The 23,633-nt window shown below is 42.4% G+C and overlaps 1 protein-coding gene across 1 annotated transcript in view; it reads left to right on the forward strand.

Annotated features, from left to right (window-relative positions):
• Positions 1–23,633, forward strand: part of slc36a4 (solute carrier family 36 member 4) — a 105,549-nt gene that overhangs the window by 37,795 nt on the left and 44,121 nt on the right. The window contains exons 10-11 of the mRNA XM_079732891.1: positions 2,831–3,000; positions 9,813–9,982. Of these exons, the coding sequence (XP_079589017.1) occupies positions 2,831–3,000; positions 9,813–9,982 (340 nt within the window). The remainder of the gene's footprint in view (positions 1–2,830; positions 3,001–9,812; positions 9,983–23,633) is intronic.

Genomic DNA, 23,633 nt, shown 5'->3' on the forward strand with positions numbered 1-23,633 from the left:
ACAGGGATAAATGGGGTTCTTTAGCCTCTGCCGGCCGGTTAGAGAGGTGTCCCTTGAGATCCATTAGAGTGAAACAGCACAGATTTACCTCAACTAAGCCTGGCTGTTGGCCAGTAACAGGGATGTACTCTCTCGCCTTACTCTGAATCCCAAAGCCGTAGAGGAAGACGTAAGGCCTTTAAACCCCCTCAAGCGCATCTCCTCAAGAAGTTCTCCACTCCATCACGACGATGTCCAGCCTGGGTCATGATGGCTCTGCAGGAATAGCCTGTCAAGATAAATTCCTTGTGGAAAATAGTTGATCAAAATGAGTCACAAGTGAAAGCAGCTATCTGTCAATGGGGAGTTTTTTATTTATAAAAAACATAATAGAAAACCAGGTGGGGAAGTCCATGTTGATATGCTGCTCAACATGTTTGACCTTATTATATACAACTGAACTTAATCGTTACTTAAGCTTGATATTGGGGGTTGAAATGAGTGCCTGTTTGACTAGTAGCTTAGCTGTTGATAGCTACCCCTGACACTTGCATTCTTGCATTGTTTCACTTTTGTGAGTACATAAATAGTATTTAGCTGCAGCCCTGATTAACATATTAACTATTATTCAGCTTTGAATGATGTACAGCCAAATCAAGAAAACGATGACGGATGACGAAATCTAGCAAAATATCGGGCAGATTCTTTGCCCCAATTGTGTGACCCAACATGGTCCCTTGGAGGTGTTTTCTGCATTGTTTGACCATAGATTAAGCTTGGAAATGAGACAATAGGCAAGATGAAGAGGCTGAAATATGTTCGGGAACCAATAATGGTATAGGCCTCCAAATGCCCATTCCCCTACCAGTCTGCTTCTTGAGAGCAACTGTTCGAGACAGATGACAAAAATATCATCAAACATCTTCTTTTTCCCTTTTACAAAAGGCCTATACAGCAGGAATTCTACATCTTTCCGAATGAACAATTATATCATTATTATTAATATATATTCTGCGACCCGACCTCGGATAAGCGGTTGAAGATGACTGACTAATTATATGATACTATTAGACTAGTGCTGACTTTGCAACTGTAGAGACTTTTTCAAATCTGTGGGGAAGTTGGATGTTTAAGGACTCTTTTGATCACAATATCATAGAGCGACCGTGAATTTCTGCTGTCAGATATGCAGCAACCCATGTTGCGTTTTTCTGTGTTATTTTGCGTTTGACCCCAGCCTCCTCGGAGTGAGGCTTTTGATGCCGGAGAACTATCACCAGGTGCACCAAATTAACGAGTACTTTATATATTTAGTATGTTCAGCGGCCTATGTCAACAGTGCCTGTATGTCAACTTAAATCTACCTACATTAGTGACAGCAGCTACTTCCTATGCTTAGACCACATTGTTCAACATTAAAGTATTTTATAAACACAGAATAGAAGCAAAAGAGAAGAATATAGGCATAGAAGAAGAAAGAAAAATGGCTAAACTAAAACCATAAACAAGAAAATTAAACAAAACACTATCACATTGTGTAGTTTAAACTACATCCAATATAGTTTCAAATGCATCACTGTTAAAACCAAGTGTTAAATGAAACTTCACTGCAAGGTCTGGTAGGTTCTTCACAGACTTCCTTCAAACAATTGCAATGGTCATGGCTCGAGGTTTGGATGTGGGTGTTTGCTGATGCTAAAAGCGCGTCACTATGCAGCAGTTTGTAAAACTAGAATAAAGAGTCAAACACTCACACAGCAAGAAGCCAATCAGCACAGTCTCCAATAAGAACACAAGTATGTATTTTCTGTTTTTGGTAACATTGACTATTTTTTATTTATTTTTAATTTACCAATGAAAATGACCAAATTACATACATCTTTTACACATTCTTAGACTACAGCTAAAATAAAACAACACATAAAGCAAAGTTGCTCCATGTTGGGGTTTTATGTTTGATTGTATGACTGTGCCGTTGTTGAAGTAAGCTGATACTAAAGAAGTCTAGGAATTGGTTTGTCAGTCCTCTAACAGATCTTCTACAAAGGTAAAACAATACCCCTATTGCATTACTGGATTAGCAGTGTCCTCATCTCCATGTCATTCTAAAATGAACTGTGCTACATTTTTTAACAGGCATGAGTTCCTTAGAAACGCCCCTAAACCTCTGGGCTCCGGGGCTGTTTAAGGTGTGAATGTGAATAGCTCGAGAGTACACTGGACCTTAAGAGGGCTCTGGAACTGGGATGCAATGAGACAGTGGGGACACTGCCATCAGAGCCCCTTTCACACTCCCAATTACATCTCCCCCCTGCCCTTGAGCACAAGTTTCATGAGCTATTGTCATGACTTTTACATGAGAAGAACAATTAAAAGGAGGCAGTGGCCGGCAGTGGCCGGCAGTGGCGACGGCTTTCTCTGTAGCCGTTGGTCCCAGGCTTGCTGATCCCCATCCCCCCAGGGACAGACCTTCACTGTGGGTTAGCTGTGGGATGAATAATGCTGCTGGTCCACTCTCCAGAGGTCTGTACATGAGATATACTTGCAGCCACGTTCCTGTTATCGTTCTTGCGGGGGAGCCACAGCACCAATGCAATTATAAATTACTCGTCGTAAATTCTGTACGTTGCACTTTCCTGTGAAACTTACTGATGAAATATTTAAGAAATGTCATTATTCTACGGACTCTGTTCTATAGTACTAACCTTCCTTTTGGTACCCAATTTTCCCTCCACTGGACTATCCAGGCAATCCAATATGTCTCTAGTAATGTTTATTTATGGACTTGTTAATGCACATATCAATACTGTCCGAAGTGCACTAACTCAACACATGCTGTATATCTGTCCAGGTGCTGCCCTTGGAGAACCAGATGAGGGATCCCAAGCGCTTCCCCATGGCCCTGAACATCGGCATGGGCATCGTGACCGTCCTCTACGTGACCTTGGGGACACTGGGCTACCTCCACTTTGGCGACAGCATTAAAGGCAGCATCACTCTCAACCTGCCCCACGATGCCTGGTAAGCGTCCCAGCGCACACCGCCCCCCCCCCCCCCCCCACCCACCGGTAGCTTATCCAAGGAACTTTTCGATGAGCTCCACTTCACCATCTGCCGTTTTAATCTTACGCGATTGATTGTACCACGTTGTGATTGATTGCGGTTGTCATTTATCCACACATACGTCTTTCTGATTAAATTTGAGCTCGGTGTCTGACTTTCCACGTAAACGGTGGCATGATCCGGAAGAGGCACTGACTTAAACCAATCAGAAAACGTGATTGTAAAACCTATATTTAGTGTTGGAGCTGTAGTTGGACACAAGTGTTGGGTTGATTCTCAACCGGGTGAAAGCGTCTGACATTTCATTGTTGGAATAACTGCATCTATAATATCTCTGTCATGCCACATTTGGACACCAATCCTTAAACAGCCGGGTACACTTCACAGCAGCTTGACCAGCAATCCCAATTCACACTCATTTTCATTCCACATCACACAGATCATTCACTCTAGTCTATATGGATCCTACAGCCTTTTTTGAAGAGTTGCCTTTTTCCTTCGATCTGTGGTGTATATCATTTTGTGGCATCTAGAGGAAAGGTTACAAATTGCAAACTGAATCCTGTGTTTCTGTCAGTCTTTGCCTACCAGTTTGTGAACATTCAACTTCACTGTTTGTGCAAGGTATGTGTGGATCTGTGGAGCTTCGTCTTTGCAGCTTTTATGTTTCCTGGTCACTGAGCACGAAAAAGCAGAGGGTGGGTTAAGTTTCCCAGGCACTTAAAGAGCAAGCGAACCCACACACCTTTTTTCTGCTCTGACGTTTGTGAAGTGCCTTTTTCCGAGGCACTAGGAAGTCACGATCGAGGGACACTGGCGGTGAGGTGTGTGTTGATGTTTAGAGCTCTGTCTAGGCAGTAGTTGACTGCGGCGTCCAAAAGAAATAGAGAGAGAGGGTTAGGCCTCCTGGAAGTCTTTAGTGTAACGTTGCATTTTATATTCAAATCACTCATTACATCGCTCATATATAACAAAGGAACTAAAAAGGTATTACAATAAACGTCACCATAGTGATAACCTTTCCTCCTAGAACTCTCCCAACACATTTGTTTTTTAATCTCATACTGTTTGAATTCCAGCTGAAAAAGTGGAATTCAGTGGAACACTCACACAATTAGGTATAGCGTTACTGTGTGTGTGTGTGTGTGTGTGTGTGTGTGTGTGTGTGTGTGTGTGTGTGTGTGTGTGTGTGTGTGTGTGCAGCTCGTCTGGGAAGTATTTTATTTTGATATCTTCATCCAAAAGAGGGCATTATTTTAAATCTCATAGTGTTAAAGCTGATAGCGGGGGTGGCATTACACTTTTATTGAAAGTTGATTGAATTAAAAAGCATTCTCTCCAGAGCCGTTTATCCGCTCTGGGCTTCTGTTGCAACATGGCGGGCTATGTGGAAGATGACCCATTCCAATGTACATAAAAAGGGATTATTCTACGGTAAAGGGAAAATAATAATCCTAATTTTCATCGTATTATACAGTAATTAAAACATTCTTCTGAATATTATATTCCATTTCCGTTCTGCAAGATAACACTTAATTCCATACACTGCACGTCTCCCAGGTAGCACAGAAACAACTAACTGCTTCAGTTCACTGTTTAATTGTGGTATGTGTAAGAGTTTAATCTTCCAATTCTCCTATTTGCAGAGAGAATGGGAGGTTTGCCATTCAATAAAACATCCTGAGAGAGAGAGAGAGAGAGAGAGAGATGCGAGCAAAGTGTGTGTGGGGAGTCTTTGGTGTCTTGATTTCCCCATTCAAATATATCATATATTAAAAAGGTCTGTAAAGCCCAGCATCATGGATTCTAGGAATAGTTGAGTCCTACTTGCTGCACCAAAAATAACATACAAAAACAATGTTGACAGGCTCCCATATTGGCTCCCACTGCGCCACGAAAAACATTGGTTGGCGCAGCTGACGGATGGAGTGTGTGCACTCCTCAGGGGTGGAGGAATGTGATAATGAAAGCTAATCCGTTTCCATAATGCCAGCAGACATGTAGTGTGTATGTCAGCGTGCACCAGAGCAGGGTTAAAGAAACATTCTTCCCGTTTCAAATGATATTAGAGACGAAGCCAAATAAATCCAGCGTTCCTTGTCAGCACACAAAGTGCTTGCTCAAGATGGTTTGTTGCAGTCGTGTTTTGTTTAACATCTGAGTATTGTTATTTTTTTATTGAAACGAGGCGTTACGCTCTCATGTAGGGCTGGGTGCTAATGCTATTAACCCCTTTTAGGTTTTCAAGATTACACTGAAACGACTTCAGTTTGAGACACATTTTGTATCAAACTTAAAACAATACAAAATGGAGGTAACAATTTACAATAATTGTACAATAATGAACCATTAATTAACATCAGTTAATCAAGTAATTAGCATTACAATCAACTCAAAGTTAATTAAAAGGTAACTTATGTTCTAGAAATCATTTGTTTTTCATGTTAACTAAGGCATTTATGTGTACAGAAATGAATACAGTTAGGATAAGGGTTAACCCTCGACCTAAACTACTAACCCTAACTCGCACACTAACCCTGATGCTAATTTTATGTAATAATATTTATCAATGCATTAACTAATGTCAATGAATGGTTAATTAATTGAACCTTATTGTAAGGTATAAAAAAAAATATTACATTTATTAAATTGGAAAAGTTGTAATCTGATCTGTTATATATAATATAATATATATCCTGTGTTTCTAAACTCTTGATCTCTCATCTCTCTTCTTTATCGAAGAAATGCCCACATTCACCATGCAAAGTCACATTAGGCTGTATTCAATTATGCATCCATGTTGATGATGGAGGATTAAATACCACCCTAATGGCTAAAGGTTGTTTGTGCTTATTGGGTAAATCACCTGGCACGAATCCAATTAGGCAGAGAAGAGACATCTCTAGAGAATTTCCCACCGTAATGGATGACCCTGCAGATGTCATTAGCTCCCGATCCACAGTAAAAGCTTGGGCTTGCCACCAAATACAAAAACATGCGTAATGCAATAATGCACGTGCGGGTGGCGACAAGACCGGTTGCATTTACTGTACGGATCTGCAGTCTCTTTCAAGGCCAACACCAAAACGGTCATTAAAGCGCATATCTGCATTACTGTATCTTTATTCAGAGCTGAAGGACCACCCAGCTTCCTGGCTGGGTGCCCAGCTGTGGAGCCAGTGGGCAGGGAGAATGTTTTGTTTTGTTGGGTGCGAGGGTAGGACCCTGTTGTCCTAACCCAGCTCCTGCCTCCTCCTTGCTCTACTTTAACACAAAGTGCACTATAAATCAACCCCTAGGACTGCCACTAGCTGCCAGAGGGCCGCCCCAGCCCGTAGCATGTATTAATGTAGTGCATGGATCATACTGCCAGTCCCCATAGATAACCAACTTCAAGTCTCCACTCCTGCTGAAACGAGGCATCTTATAAGTGACTGCCGAGGTTTTATGGTTTCCTACGGACGGCGTGGCATGCGTACGGCAGTGTTCATGTGAGTAGGAGCCCCCTAAAACACTATCACCAGAGAGTAATGATGGCCCCAGGGGCCCTGGAAGACGGTCAATAACGTCATTCAAGACCATCTCTCAAAGGGAAGCGGCAGACAGCCGTGCTACCGTGTGGTTACCGTGTACACACGCTGCACACATCACGTCGGCTCGCTCGACTCCTCGCCGTCTTCTCTTCTGCTTTCTTTTGCATAATCAGTCTAGCATTCATGGATTACACAATGCTACTGTATATTATTTTCCATAAGCAGCCATACACCCATAGAGAGCTTTAGTTATTACCTTTTTGCATAACTCTATTTGTTTCTTGATTGGCTATTAAATCGTTCTTTCAGGCTTCTCTCTCGCTCTCCTGCGCTCGCTCTCGCTCTCCTGCTCTCGCTCTCTGGCTCTCTCTCTGGCTCTCTCTCTCGCTCTCTCGCTCTCTGGCTCTCTCTCTGGCTCTCTCTCGGCCATTGCTTATTAGCAGCCCATCCTCCTGTGCCTGCCATTGGGCAGCATGGGGAGGTTCAAGGAGTCATTGCAGTGGAACGGCCCTCCTGGTCATAACAGCCGTGTGAACTCTCGTTCATCTCTCTGCATTGGTCCTTGGTGCTCTGTGGTTGCCAGGCTGCGGTTTATAGAGTAGGCCGACACTTGCATGTCTCAATAGATAAACTGGCCGACTAAGCGTAGGTCCTGTTTGGTATGGTGCATAGCGTCAGCTTGATGAAGAATCAATACTATGATGGAATGGCCCAATAACAAGATGGGGATCTTCTTATGGGAAGCCAATAATGATTTGTTTAATGTGACAGCGAGACTGTACATTGATTGTGTGGATGGGTAGTAGTTCGGGCACCCCTTCTGATTTAATGGGATGTGATGTGTCCACTTTAACAAAAGACAAAACATCGCCAAGAACAGTAGGATTTCTCCTCCCAGTCAACATGTATATTTGTCATCGAGCATGTATACAAGAATGCAGTCACTTTGAACCACTTAACGTCGTGCTATTAGCTGTGGGGTGATGCAGGGTGATCTATGCCAGGGTGAGATATAACACAACCAACTAAATCCCATTGTATTCTAGATAAGCCTCTACCACGCCGGTAAGATCAGCTGCCGGTTTAATTTTTTGCTTCCCAAATATTTCCATTGGAAGTTAAATTCAATGCTTACATTTGAGGGTATTTAACAGGCTTTCATCCAGTACAGTACATTTGTCAAAAGAAAGAGAAAAACAATATAGCGCTTTCGGTACAGTAAGGATTCTGCCAAGCACTTACAATTGCTGGGTTTATAAGTGTATTCCACACATTCAACGAAGATACGTATGATAAGATACTAAACAATGGCAAGTACTATTTTTAAGTGCCAGGACATACAAACATACAATATGCTCTCCTTGACAACCAACACTACATCACTGGCCAAGAAGTCCCAGCGGCGCCTCTACTTCCTAGGCAAGCTGAAGAGGACAAGAGCCCCCCCATCCATCAGGTGCTCCTTCTACAGAGGCACCATTGAGAACATCACTGTCTGGTATGGGAGCTGCACTGCATCCAACTGCAAGAACCTTCAGCGCGCAGTGAAGGCTGCTGGTTGGATCATCGGTGTCCCACTCCCCTTCCTCCTGTGCATCTATGGAACCCGTCTCACCCGCAAAGCAACCAGCATTTTGGGTGACCCCAGCCATCCCTCACACAGACTCTTCAGCCTCCTGCCATCTGGGAGATGGTACCACAGCCTCTGTGCCGGCTCCACCAGACGTGAAAACAACTTTTTCCACCAGGCTGTCAGGAAGCTCAACTCTCTCCCCTCTCTCCCTTCCCTCCCCTCTGCTCCCAAAAACTCTGAACTCTGAAACCCCTCCCATTTGCACCCAAGAATCCTGGACCCTTTTCTTATTTTACTTTATTGTATATACTATATACCGCTTTGTTTTAACGATTTGTTTTGGCTACATTTGCATTATTCAGAATTATTTTGCACTATTAAGAATTGATTTGTACCTAATCTTATCCTTTTCTACTTATTGAGCCATGGTTCAGAGACAAATGCAAGACTATTCGTCTATTTGTCTTGCACTTATTTTGGAATTGACAATAAATCTAACAAAAAAGAAAAAGCTCAGCACTAGAATAATACAATTTTGGTAAGCCAGGTTCTTCTCCGAGTAACTCTCCGATAAGGAAAGGTAAACTAAAGCAGTGGTTTGCTTTTTTTAACACAGTCTTGCATCTTCTTCCAACTGCTCCTTTAATGGATGCAACCTATAATAACTGCTTTCTTAACATGGCTATTTGACCTAGACCCTTTAAGTTCTGGTAACCGTTCCAGAAACCACATTCGGATGATCTTCAGCACGTATTTTACAACATAATGAAAAGTAAACTCATTATGAAACCTTGATCCAGATTGAGATCATGGTCGGTGGTGCTTGTTCTTAGTTAACTCTACCCCGGCGTGTCCAGAGTCATGTTCTTCTTCAAACCACTTCTCAAGAAGCGGTGCCCGGGGTGTTGCTGCCGAGCCCGGCCGCCTCGTTTTGTCTGCTGGCTGTGCTTTCAGAAGCCCTGTGCTGCCTCTCCACCTTCATAGGAGCAGCTGTACCAGCAGAAGCGTACAAAAAGAATATACATCAGTCACACCAAACCACATGCATTTCAAAGATATAAAAAAAAGAACACAGACACCTCAAAAGTTCTACTTCTTTAAATGTTCTCCCCCAGTACAGTAGAGTGTGGGTGAGAACAAGGCGCCTTCCCTTCACCCTGTAGCCGTCCTGCAGGGTCTGCCCTCTTACTGTCAGCCGCGCAGAACGTCAGGGTTAATAGACTCGGCCGAGATGGCAGCCTTCTGAACTAAGAACTGCCGTTTGGTGGGAGGAGCAACTACAAAAATCAACAAGAAGGAACCCAATGTCCGTATGGGAAAACACTGCTCTATATTTACAAGCAAAATTCAAAGAAGTGCCTAAAATGTTATGCAATCTGAAAGACATTGTCAAGGGTTCTTTACATAAGTTAGCAATACACTTATTTGATGGGTAACATTTGCAATGTGCTAAAAATAGAAAGACTGGCCTATATGCATTGGTGTGCCGGTGAAGCTTTACAATGCCTGGGGATTGCTGCTCCTTAAGATGGATTTGCCTCCTGCAGGCCTTCACCTTGCATCACAACATCCTCTGGTCAAATTAGACTGGGGTGCTGTGGTAGATTGGTGTTTTCAAATGATCTCATCCCTAATCACTCGTTCGCCTCTGCCTCCCTCCCCAGGACCAATCAGCTGGTGAAGATCCTGTACTCGTTTGGCGTGTTCGTCAGCTTCGCCATCCAGTTCTTCGTGCCGGCGGAGATCCTGCTGCCCCCGCTGTGCGCCCGCCTGCCAGAGTCCTGGAGGGGCGTCTGTGAGATGCTGCTCCGAGGCCTGCTCGTCTGCCTGACATGTGCGTACACCTTCCCCATTTCTTAGTTTAACTCTGTCCTCACTCACAGCTTTAATATTCTCTTTAAAGGGGTTTTATTCCTCTTCGTCTTTTTCTTTTTTCTCCTTTTTTTTTAAACCACTGACACTTTCATCTAAAGTGTCCGAAATGCATCGACGAGGTCTTTTTGAGGAGCGAACCCATGCCCTAGCCTCTAGGTGGTTCTCTCCTCCTCTTTCTCGCGCTTCTTTCCCACTCTCTCGCTCTCTTGTTTCTTTTTTAATGAAGCTGAGGAGGTATGGTGAATACAAATCTCTGTGTGACGTCCGACTCAGGCCTATCTGCTCAAACAGTCTTCTGCTGTTCCTGTCAATCTGAGGGCACGGGGCTGGGGGGATATGGATCCGTGGTTCTCCCCCGCAGAGTCCCAACACCACCGAGCTGATAGCTTTGCTAATGAGCACACATCAATGTCTGTGTTTTTTAAAATCTTCATGAAAGTATTTAGATTCGTGAATTATTTTGTAGGTTGTGGTTTTCACCGTTTCATCAACATTTCATCATGTTTCCTGAAAAATGAATTCATTATGTAACTCGTACATATTAGCTGTGCAGTGGCACATTGTGCCATGGAGAACAGGGTTTGAGGCACAATATCAGGCCAAAGATGTTTTTCAAATAGCTACTCCCCTAAAACACTATAAACAATAGTATTGAATTATCGCTAAACCATGCAAGGCAGTCATCCGTCTTGTGGCTATGTCACACAGAGATAGGCAATATTTTTGCAGGCAGACCCCATTGGTAATGTTGAGTAAGCTGTCCACGATTGCCACAAAGTCACTTAACATATAGGACTCTGGAAAACCAGCTTGTGGTTTGCCTGTAGCCCTTTTTACAAAATCCAACCGTTTTTGAGGAAGGTAGGGGGTGTGCTGTCGCCTGCAAGATGGAAGCAAGGAAGCAAGCAAACAAGGAAGGAGGGCTGGAGGTTGTGGAAGTTTGTCACTCTACTGTTAATCATTTCACTATTTGAAGCTCCCAATATTTCGAAGGCGCTAGCTGGGACCAAGCTTTTCCTGCTTGAAGCCCATGCTCCTGTTTATTTGTTTACACATACGTTTCCTTTCTCTTCTGTTCTTGTTGTTCTTTCTTTACCTTGCGTCACTTTTTTTCCCTTCCTTATGCTTCTCCAGTGATGGGAAATGTTTTAATTGGATAATGGTGCAGTAGGCTAATGGAAATGAAGCTCATGAATTGCATGACTGAGTAAAAAGGGCACAGCACATTAGCACTCCATGCATCTCCCTCGCTCTCCCTGTCTCTCTCTCTTGCTCACTTCGGGGTGCCCAAGACGATGTGGAAGAGCCCCCCGGAGAGGTCTGTGTGTTAGGCAGACACGGCTGTGGCATACCAAATGTGGGTGGGCAGCGAGGGCTTCGGTGCTATAGTGCAGCTAGCAGGTTCTCTAGCTGCACCCACCAACAGCCCTGTGTAGTTTGAGTCTCAGACAGGTGAGGACCTATAGTGAAAGAAACATTTTTTTATTGCTTTCTATTCGATGCAGGCCAACTGATTCTCTCCCCCTTCCCAAACTACTCCATACTCCATCAAATCATTCTCAAATCAGTGAAAAAATGTAATCAGTTGATCAATACCCCCCAACAGTAGAGGGGTTGAGATGATGAACAATAGTAATTGGATTCCTTGGAACCATCTTGTGCGTCCCGAGACGTTCCAAAGCTTTAGCAATGATGGATGGATTTACATTGTGGGAGCAAAACAGTGCCAGATCTGAGGTGATGGGATTTGTTTTGTCCTTAAAACCCATCTTTTGGATGAATTGAATTGGTCGCTGAACCATACCACCCACAAGGCGATATGAAAATAAATATTAGTCTACCTGACTTTAATCGTGCGTTGCCTTATTAATGAGGTTCTTAAGCAGAGCGAGCCTCCGAGGGACTGTAATGTTGGAAAATATCCCCCACCAACCGCATGCTTATAAACTGTCTACCAACTTGTCCTCTGAATCCCTCAGTCATCCTTGGCTTTCATTCCTCTACTTTCTAATGAAAGGCATCTGTCTGTGCTCAGACAAACCACACGAGGAAGTGACTCTAAGCGAAGCTAAGTCTGGGGGAATTGTCATAATGGAGTTTGTGCTGATGAATGCATTTCCTGGATAGCACGACCCCTTCCTGCCCGTGCCTGGTTTCAACACCTGTGTATCATCTCCCTCTCTTGCAAACAGTGAGGCCGTTATCTATTATATACCTTTATATTTATAATCAATCACCCAACTTTTAATCAATCAACTTTTATTTCTAGACTCATGGTCCAATACAAACACATACCAATACAAACAACAGCACATACCCAAACAACAACAAGACAATTAAAAAAGGTAATGATACCAGTGTTTCCACTGTTTCTCAACAGTGCATGGAATGTGTAATAATGTAATAATAATGTAATAATGAAATAATGCTATCTTATTCATAGCCTGTTTTGGTGAATTGGTCTCTTTTCCTTTCGTAAGCAGTGAGGTGATTTCTATAATGGAAGTTGAATTATCACTGCAGTATTCATGCCATTACGTAGTGTAATTTAATACCTGTGCAGTGCGCTTTCAAAGCCTGCTTGTTGTGAACGGGCTGATTGCTTTGGCCTCCGTTATTGCTGCTTACAGCTTCGAAAGCGCTCATCGAAACAACCTCCAACTTGGGTCCTCAGCAATATGCACGCAATATAGAAGTGTGAAGTCGGTATTGATAGTGACAATAATGAAAGGACAGACGTACTTACAGACAGACAAACAGAGATTCCTCTAATTAAAGTGGATAGTGAGAAAAAGCTATTTGTTTGTGCTGTGTTTCAAAGTCGTTCCGTATCTGGGTCTCAGGGCGATTCTTATGTTGCGTTTGGCTCCCCGGTCGGCAGGCCGAGCGGACGAGTCCCTTCGAAAGAGTGTTAATGCACATTCTGCGGCCCCCTCTGTGCTGAATGTGCTTCACAAACGCCTTTGTGCAAGGGTGGCATTCAATTATTGGCCCATAGTTGTGTATGTATGTAATTTAATGACATCTGGAAGTGTGTGCATACAATTTTGGAGTTGTGTTTGACTCAACCGCACATACACACACGCACGCACACGCGCAGCTGCACACGTGCAACCACACACACACACACACACACACACACACACACACACACACACACACACACACACACACACACACACACACACACACACACACACACACACACACACACACAACCTGCTGTCTCCCCTTACTTTATTTTCATGGAGGAAAGTAATCACAGTAACGGCGTCCCACTGGTGAAATGAGGCTTCCCAGTGCTCATTAACCGCTTTTTTAAACAAGGTTCCTGAAAAACAACCTGAGGATGAGGGATGTTGTTTACACTCCCCACCGCTCCCAACCAAGCTGCAATATGGCCAGAGCTTGTCCCCCATTAACCCCGGCCCTCTCCCTGCAACACATCTGAAAGGTGTGTGTTTCTAGTCAAACGGGCTAAGCGGCCGCAGGACGCCTGGTCAGGGATTAAGTGCTCCATTTGAATACTGAACTCCCTCACACTTTCATTCTTTGTCTTTTTGTCGTTCCCCATCCTTTCCCATTATGTCCATAAACACTGATGTAACCATACTGAGGTTAAACCAATGGGGTGGTTGTGATACTAATTTACTTTACGTACTATAATAATTATGGTGTGGCACTGTTGGCTACTTGCCTGGATATTATTTTCTCTGTTGTCAATAGCATTGACCTAATTTGTAGTTTAGAATTTTATTTGAATTTGAGAGATACCATAAGGTCATTGATTTTTTTGCCATTGTTTTCAGTTTTAACTTATTAAACACTACCATTCAAAAGTTTGGGGTCACTTAAAAATGTCCTTATTAACATTAAATGAATCAGAAATAGTCTAGGCATTGTTAATGTGGTAGATGACTATTCTACCTGGAAACGGCTGATTTTGAATGGAATATCTATATAGGTGTACAGAGGCCCATTTCCAGCAACCATCGCTCCTTGCAATTATATGAAAACTCTTAATTAAAGTGTGTGTTTTCATGTAAAACATGAAATTGTGGGTGAATGGACTGAAAGATAATTTCTGATATATTGCATGATAAAGCCCAGATAAAATCTCAGGAACAGATATCTAAACCCTCTGGCCTTCCTTCTGTGCCCATTCATGAATGATAGGAGCTGCATCTTTATTTTATGCATGGTCAATTAGCACCCAGCAAGAAATCCATGTCTGCCGCTTGGTCTTTATGGTGGCTCATCAAGGAAATACACCCCCGGGTAGCTCAGCTACCTGGGGTTTACGTGCAGTTCAACATCCTCATGATGGTGGAATGGAGGACTGCTGTGCGAATTTGGAGATGCACAAGTCAGTAGAAGGAATTTGGCCTTAAGGAATACAAATAAATGCACATTTTACAGTCTAACCGGCAATGTAGAAATGGACCTTGGTTAAAATGGGCTTGGGGTCTGTATGGTGTATTAAGTGATTCTCACTGGCGATGTTTCTGTACCTCTTTTACATCTGTAGACCAATATCCTAAAGAGACCATTTAATTTCAGCTAAAGAGTTTGGATTGACGGCAACGTGGCCCCTGGCTGTGAGGCCCATTTGATTGCTTGAGTGTGTGGGGCCCTTTTCTTCACTCACAAAATCGACTTTGTTCTCTTAGTGCACCTGCTCTCTTCCTGCTGTCATCTGTCTGTTGCCAGTTCATCATGACACCACTTGACCCGGCCTACCGTGTTAGTGTTCAAACAGCAGAGAAAGGGTCCATTTGTGTGTTTAAGCGGCCGGTTTGTGTGGTTTCTTGGCTGCATGCTATGGCCAGCAGCATCTTTAGGGTACGTTTACCTGTTCAACATGCTTTTCTAATAGTTCAACTGGTACATGGTTACAACCTCACCTCCTTCTACGGCTGAATGTCAGGTTTAAAATTTTAACCAATTATAGCAGAGCATGTTTCCACTCTTCATCACACGGCGCACAGCCAGCGAGCGGCTTGTTATGTCACTTTTTTTCTTTTTTTTCCTTACCTATCCAATCTTTGAGATTCATCCTACATGTCTTCCCAGCGCTTGATATCCGTTTTTCCTTGCCATATTACCACTTTAGGAGACACTCTGCACGCAATTTCACGCTGTCTCCTGCAACTCCCAGCCCATGTTGGATGATTAAATACTGCTGGCTCTTAAGCACAGTTGGCTACAGTTGTATCTTGCTTTGCATGTCAGTGTTTGTGTGTGTGTTGTGTCAGCAGCAGGCCTACAGTATTTAGAACTCCACAACATTGCACACAAAAAAGCATTCATACAATATGCATATTTTAGATTTTCTTGACCCCTTGACAAACCTAGCAGTTGAATGTCATTGTTTTTGCCTTCCCTGCAGCTCCTCAATTGCTGGGAACACGCCGAGGGTCCTTCCCCTTGATTTCATGAAGTCTAATCCTGTTTATTGAAATTAACCGTTGGTGTCGCTGTAGTAAAATGGTGGTTGCGGTTGTGCAGCTCGGAGACCACAGGAAATTAGAGCTTAAAGTTTCTGAGTTTACTGTTTGAGCAGAGGTTCAGTGTCAGAAGTAGATGTTATTATGTCACAATATTCATATTCATTCATCATTTTGACAATATAGATATTTTACAATATTTTTCAGCTGTCATAAAACATTTATTTTGACGTACAAAGTCACTATGGAAAGGGTTAGATATTGATATAAATAGACAGCATAATAATATCTCTGGCCAGATGAGCCACTGGCTTCAGCACAGATATATGTATATCATGGGAATATAAAGTTCCCATGGCAACAGGGGTTAATGGCTGCTCTTGTGTGAAGTAAACGCAACATTTTCAACTTTCTGCTAAGATATATGCGCCTTTTTTGCAACGAAAATGCGGGGATTATGAAATCATGCAAGCCCTGCTTACTTTGCGTGGAAATCTGCAATTTATGCGGTGAAAGTGCGGCATATTTGAAAAAATGCGGCCCCGCATGAATATGCGGACTTTGGCTGATTATGCGTTGAATTAAGCGATCGCATAGTCGCGTTTTTATGTAGGGACTGATCAATAGGACATATTACCTCGTCTAATACCATTGCGGACCATTGTGCAGAGTAGACGTCCTTTTGCATCAGAAACGTATCAAATAAACGTCACGAAAATGACAAACAAAATCGTCAACTATTTACATCAGCTACTACATGAGTATGCGGCCTCCTCCGATAATAATTGCACCATTTAAAAAGAACCGTGGAATCAGACCGCATCCTTACATAGCCAGTGAAGCTGAACTCCGTCCTTTTAACAACATATCCAAGTATTTGGAGGATTCAATTATAATGGAGTTTCACTTTTAAATCCAAAAGTATAATCGTGTAGCGAATGGCAATTTGCAGATCAACGGGATTATGATAAGTGGGTGTTCATGTGGAGCGTATAAGACATTCATGTTTTAGAGACCTTTGGTTTTTAGGTTGTTCCCCTGTTCGATCACTTAAAGTGTCGCAGTACAAGTAAAATTGTCTTGTAACACCGATTGCTATTGAGATGAATCATTGATACATGAAACAGATATGGATATCAGTCTATAAATGAGGTTTAGCACCATTGATGCATTAAGAGGAATGTGTTGAGAAATGTAAATAGGCTATTGCCTCCGCCATGGCCTTAAACTGATTTGTTCACAGGCTAGAGCCGTCAAAAATCGACCTTGGTGCAAACGTGTTTTTTTTCACAAAACGCTGATTGGTTCCTATGTTTACAGGCCCATTAAGCTCCATGATTAGTATTTAATAACTATAATCACACACCCTGATCGAGGCGTATGCCATATTGCCCACCCCTAGTCAGAGGTCTCTTCTGCTGGCTCCTCAGTCACTGGCTGGTCGCTGTCCATGGTGCTGGAGCGGGCAGCTGGCTGACAGTGAGCAGGCTCATTGGCACGACCTGCTCATCCACACAGAGTCGCACCAACAGACACAGTGCTGTGTCTGTGTGTGCTTAAAAGGGGTGACCGAGGGTTTGTTTGTGTGTTTAAAAGTCAGTGTCGCAGGTTCGAGGTGACTTTCTTGTCATCGCTGTGTTTTTTGTTTAACAGACTGTGTAAGGTGTTATGGGTCCTTTCTTGCACGTGTGTGTGTGTGTGTGTGTGTGTGTGTGTGTGTGTGTGTGTGTGTGTGTGTGTGTGTGTGTGTGTCTGTGCCATTTAGGAGGCTGGAGTAAAGTTTACGGCTGACCGTATTTAGTCAATGTGTGTGTGTTGGTGCACGATAGGCACAATATCATCGGCGTGTACAAGAGCATTTCCAGCAACATTTCTCTAGTCTGTGGCAGTTTACCTGTCAGCTGAAGGTATATATATATATATATGTATATATATATATATATATATATATATATATATATATATATATATATATATATATATATATATGTATATATCTTCATTCAGGATGAAGTCCTCTCATTGTCAGTGTTTCCAGGAGAGTGTAATTACTGCTCATTGTGCTAAAGAGGAGAGTGATTGCAGAGCTTAGTTGACGCCAGGCCACAGGACCAAGCGCTCTCAATCCTAAACACCATGGACATTACTGTGGCTTTATCTTATTCCATCTCTCCGTCTTGTTTCCCTTTGCCCTGCTGTTTGGAGGGAGGCTACCAGTCCAAACTAGTTCCCCCTTCCCACCTACTCTCCTCCATTCATGGAAAAAACGTAACATAATATAATCTTAGCATACCACACAACACAGGATAATGGGCCCAAAAACATTAGAACCATTATAAAATTGGTGCGTTGCTGACCAGAGTCAGAAGGCCATAAAATTGGGCTAATCATCCTGTCAAACACAATTCCTTGTTTGGTGCAAAAACTAATCTTCATTGGATGTTGGCTATATTTTCCACATTGTACTTTCATCTGTATTGATTTTGACTAAGATAACAGTGTGGTGGGTCTTAGGAGTATTAAAAGCTGGAAAATGTCACGTTATCTAATCTGGTCTTCATCTTGTTATTGCTGGTTCGGAGCCTTCAGTGAGATACTGACTTTTTTTTTTTTTTAACCAGAGCTGGAACACAAAAAGCACATTCTTCAGAGTACATGCTAGGCAGAAATGTAACAGATTACTTTAATTGATATAAAGAATCCATACTACATCTTCAATTCCGACGGAGCATGACCTCTATGATTGGCCCCCTGCTTAAAATATCAGTATTTTATACTATTGTTAAATGAGATGTGTCCATTCATGTGAAAAATGTATTGCATTGCGATAAGGCATGAAACCCTGTACATACATAACCATTAACATATAAATGATTTAACCTAGAATATGAACAGGAAAACATAATACTTTTATTGTAGTTTTGGTCTTTAAATTGTCTGTGTAAGCCACTTTCTTAGAGGCGCTGATCAGATAGATAACTTATGCTTTCATCTGAGGAATAGTTCTTTCTACTGTACACACCATGCCCATGTCTAATTATTGGGTACATCTTGATTTGGAACTGGTGTGTGTGTGTCAGGTTGGCACACGGAGCAGTGTAGGGTTGGGGATGGGGGTTAATCAAAAGTACATCGCTGCTGTAGGACATTACTGTGTTACGCAAATAATTATTCTATTAGTGTATGCTGCGCTGTCTAATCAGCTTGTTGTGATCTTGCTTGTTAGGCCCATTAGGTGCTTGCATATCCACAACATGCGTAAACCTTTGGAGCCCCAGGAAGCCCTGGGGTGCTTATATTGTAGGAATAAAGACAAGAACCTCAGAAGATGAAGCTGAGATGCTGTCCTCTTCCCAGGCTACAGCACTAGTGTGTTCAGGAAAAGGTCATGGATCATAAATTCTTGTGAGGTAGGGGGGCTACTTCTAGTCCAAGATCAGAGGTGTTGGATCGCATGGGTCTTAGGACCAACCAACATATGACCATTCAGCACTTTCTGTCCCATAAATCATGGGATCATGCATTGATCGACCCTGAGATATGCACACTATGTCCTTTCAGCACCCAATACCCCAACCCACCAACCTAAGGGCCAAAAGGTCAGGTCTATCTGCTATATCAAATGAAACCTCGCTGACCTTTTCCTCACACTTTCACGGTACCTGGTGTCATTTAGCAGAATCAATGGGGAGGCAGAGAATCGAGACCCCTGAAAAGTCTTCACCGAGCTCTTTCTGCTTTATAATCCTCCAACAATGTCTTGTAAGTTTGACTCAAGAGACAAACTTTAAGTGTACACTGTCAGTATGGAGAGATAGTTAATTTGAAGTATCATGTAAATGTAAAAGTCAGCCTCCTCAGTGTTTCGATTGCGATGCTAACGCCCACTCTGAGAGCATGTCCAAAAGTGACGTTACTCCCATAATTAAAACTACTGCTTGACAACTTTGACCCTACAGCCATGTAATTTGTGCTGGTCCCAGATCCCCCCCCCCCCCCCCCCCCGCTGATTGACTGTGCTATACCACACGACCCCAGCAGGCTTTATTACTTAATTTAATGCTCCTATTCCTTTAAATGAAAAGGGATTAAGGAAAGGATTAAGGAAAGAATAAAGGAATGCTTTTCGGATGGAGATAATTAAGGTGGTGGATTCTTGACTTGTTATTCAGACCATTGGACGTTTTCAGTTGGAGTTTGTCTCTTTGTTTTGCTAACTAGGGGTGGACGATATGGGAAGAATGAAATACTGATATTTGTTGTCATTTTGGCGATGCCGATATGTGACAATATTTTTCAGCTTTCGTTAAAAATATGTTTTTGGGCATACAAAGTGACTTGGATCAGTTAACCTAAATACAATTAACTTTTCTTTTATAAAATAAAGCAGAAACAGACATATTATGCTCACAAATATTAAATATATATTTTTTATGAAAAATAAACAGCTTTACACCTTACAATCAATTAAATGTTAAACACTAACAATTAACAAGATAGAAGATTAAAAATAACAAAATCCACCAATTCTCCAATTCTTTTTCAAAAACTGGAACAGCAATGGGGTAAGCAACATTGAGGCCCTTCTTGGACGATAAACTACCTCTCTGGATTCAGAGCCCCTCTCCCCCTCAAATCTGAAGGCGTATGGCTCAACCCAGTCATCTGGGCTGTTGTCTGTTTTTGTTCATCATTCACAGAAGGCACGCACTTTACGTAAGAAGCTATGTGTGTATGGATGTGGGTGAGATATAGGGGGAGGGACTCCCTAAAGAGCCTTAGGGAGTCGTATAAAGTTCCAATAAGGTTTCTCCGGTGTCTCTTGTCTGTTGCATCATTACGCTATGGGGAAACATCATGTTACGTAGTAGAAGTGCTGATTCCCTTCACAGACGATGCCAGAGGTTGTGAAGAAACACGTTGCTGGAAAGCAAAAACTGACGTTTGGGAATAGTAAATGTCTTTTTCCATCAGGCACATAACCAATAACAACACGCAATAGCGAGAAAAGCTGAAATAATTCAGGCAAACAAAATCACGTTGTTTTTCAGTTACTGTGCCTCCATATGCACATTTTCAATCGAGCTTGATTGAGGCTTGATTCTACCTTCAACCTCATACAGCCTACTGAGGACGAGCTTATGCTCCGCCCGTTCTCTGAAGTATCCTAAAGGATTCAGTTATAATTAAGTTACATTTTCTATCAAAGTGTAAAATAGTGTAGCAAGTGGCATTTTGCGGATGAGGGGTATTACGTGGGTGTTTATTCTTTATTACATCCATGATGGAAGACGTTGATTTTTTAGGTCATCTCCTTTTGACATCTATGGTTGGCTTACTCTTTCTGAGAAGTTGGTTTTCAAAACCAAACTGCACATTGTAATGTCATTAAAAGTAACCTATATTCACGTATCGTAGTGCAAGTAAACATTGGCTTGTAGCGCCGACTGCTAAGATAGTTCATTACTATGGAAGCAAATAACTGGACTTTGCGTTGAGAAGGCTGTTTAGTAATTAATTTCCTCATATCACATTTCCTACAACATTTGCAGTGACCATGGTGACGGCAACCTTAAAAATTGACCATGGTGCGATTTAAAATGAGTGGCGCTTTTTCACAATAAACAGAAATAACGTTGTTTGTGTACAGTCCAATCCATTACCATGATCTCTTCACAACGTTCAATTAATTAAAGTGCCAAGTAAATACAAATCTACGGGTAAAAACTTCCTTTTAATCCCTTGGCATATCAAGGCATACTCCATAATGTAAATTAACATTTCTTGGGCACGTTAATATCGATAGCATTTGATGATGTATCGCCCGTCCCTATTGCTAACATGTCATGTCCATGTCTGGTCATGTTTCAAAGAAAGGTCCAACATCCGTTCACTTCTCAGTGTCTTCCCCACCACCGAGATTACAGACAGGGCTTCGGACAAAGTAGAACAACGAAAGGCCTAAAACAGCAAGCAAAAGCACAAATACGGATGTTTAACATGAACATTCTGCAACTTTCAATATTTGTAAAGTCAACGTTGTTTTCTCTGTAATGGCTTGGATGCGATACAAATCGAAATGACAAAGAAAATATCCCGAGAAACATAGTGGGGGTTGGGGCAGCATTGAGACCAAAGGCCTACAACAACAATTTTTCCCTTAAATTGGATTTCATTGGGAGACGCCCTAAAGCTCTACCAACCCCCTATATCCAGCCCATGTGCGAGAAGGCCTGGGTCTGGATCACAAAGAGAGAGAGAGAAAGCGAGAAATTTATGATGAGATTGAAAAGCCTCCCGGGCATCCTGCAAATACATTTGCCAGTTGTGGTAACAGTTCAAACTAATTACAGATAGAAATATTACAGCCAATTGAGCCATGTCCTTCAACTGCACAGTATGTCAGTTGTCAGGGCTTTCATTACCCAGGCCTCCCATCCCAGTAGTAGCCTGCAATGAATGGTTGCAGAAGTACAAAACAAGCCCTCTGGCCATTTGCGCTGCCCTTAGATGTACAGCATATAAACAACATGCATGTTTTTGTAATGCTGCTTGCTGTTCAAAGATTCAGTGTAACCTAGCATGGCATCACAAACCAAACCAAATAAACACTGTACCTATATGCAAAAACAAATAGAAAAACAAACTGTGTGTTTATCTTCTGACATTGAAACTGACTTCAAACTGAGACATTTGAATCATACGGGCTTGTTGTAGTCGACGTGCGAGTATCGTTGTTGGTGGACAATCACATTTCAATTGGGGCAGACCCTCTTTTGTTTTGGATGTTCTTTTGTGTACCTCTGGTCAAATGAGCCTATTGGTACATGAAAAAACACAATGCCCTTTTATCTGCTGGCTGAGTCTGCAACGGAATGGTGACCCTTTGTGATTAGGGTGGATGGTAAAACAGGGCCCAGTACACAAGCAGTAAAACAATATGTACACCATCGCATTGGATCCAAGGCATTCCAACACGGGGAGAAAGACGAATGTTCTGCCATTTGAAACGGGAAATAAGCCCAATAGTTTTTGGCTCAATTAAACCATGTGTATGGACACACAACTGCCCAGCAGACTTATAATGTGTTATGCATATAAGGGCGTGTTGCACGGCCTGTTTCTTTGCGTTCGCCGCTGATGTGCAGTTTCTCTGAACAAAAATCTTCACTCAGCTCTGCTGTGTTCTCCAGGTAATGGGGTCCATTAAACTGCGGAAAACAGCAATTACTTGATCCTACACCAGCTTGGCAGAAATACGATAAGGCTGATACTGTACATACGGTACAGTCATGAGGTTTAATCTACACACTGCAACTTTTGTTTGTCTGTTTGTGTGTACGTGTGTGTGTGTGTGTGTGTGTGTGTGTGTGTGTGTTCTAAAAGTTGTATCCCCTGTCTGCTGGGCTATGTGAGTTGATTCTTGCAATAATGCGTTCTGGTTTCCTTCAGGCCGTTTTTTATTTTGTTGTCCTTGCTCAGCGCTTTTCAGCTGCGTCCTCACAGTCTTTTCTAGTTGTTTCAAGGGCTCATTTCCATCTCTTTCCTTCTTCTCTTCTGCCTTTGTTATCATGGCATTCCTCTGTCGTCATTCCAGCCTGCCTTTCATCTCTTAAAATAAACCAATCCTTGCTACGGCTTTATGTCTCCTGATTGTATGGAGCTGTTTAACACTTTATATTTCAATAATACATATTTAAATAGACAAACAAACACATCAAATAAATACATTCCCTCCCTCTAGATATTTTTCCCCTTGTTTGTTTCGCTGGGGCATGATGAATTAGACATGGCCGAAGAGCACAGGAGGAGGGCTGGAAACCACAGCCTGAATCTCCCAGTAATCCATTTAAGACCCTGGGATGCCTCAGTGGACTCACAAGCCTGAGAGTTATTGCATGCCACCTTGGATCTGACAAGCACGGCACAGCCCAACGAGGGCAGGTGCCCTGGCTACTACGCTTCCTTATTTTGAGTTGCACGTATAAATCCATAGCTGTACCAAAGGTTTATAGTGTCGATATTGATTTATAAAAATTGTATACTGATTGGGATGAGTATATTAGGGGGAGCAAGGATAAATGGTGAAGACGGTTTGATCACCCAAAGCTATATTGCCCTTAGAATATATGGTACCCAGGCACAGGCCTCTGCTTTGTTGCA

Source organism: Pollachius pollachius (assembly GCF_949987615.1).
Source record: "Pollachius pollachius genome assembly, chromosome: 3".
Classification (NCBI taxonomy): Eukaryota; Metazoa; Chordata; class Actinopteri; order Gadiformes; family Gadidae; genus Pollachius; species Pollachius pollachius.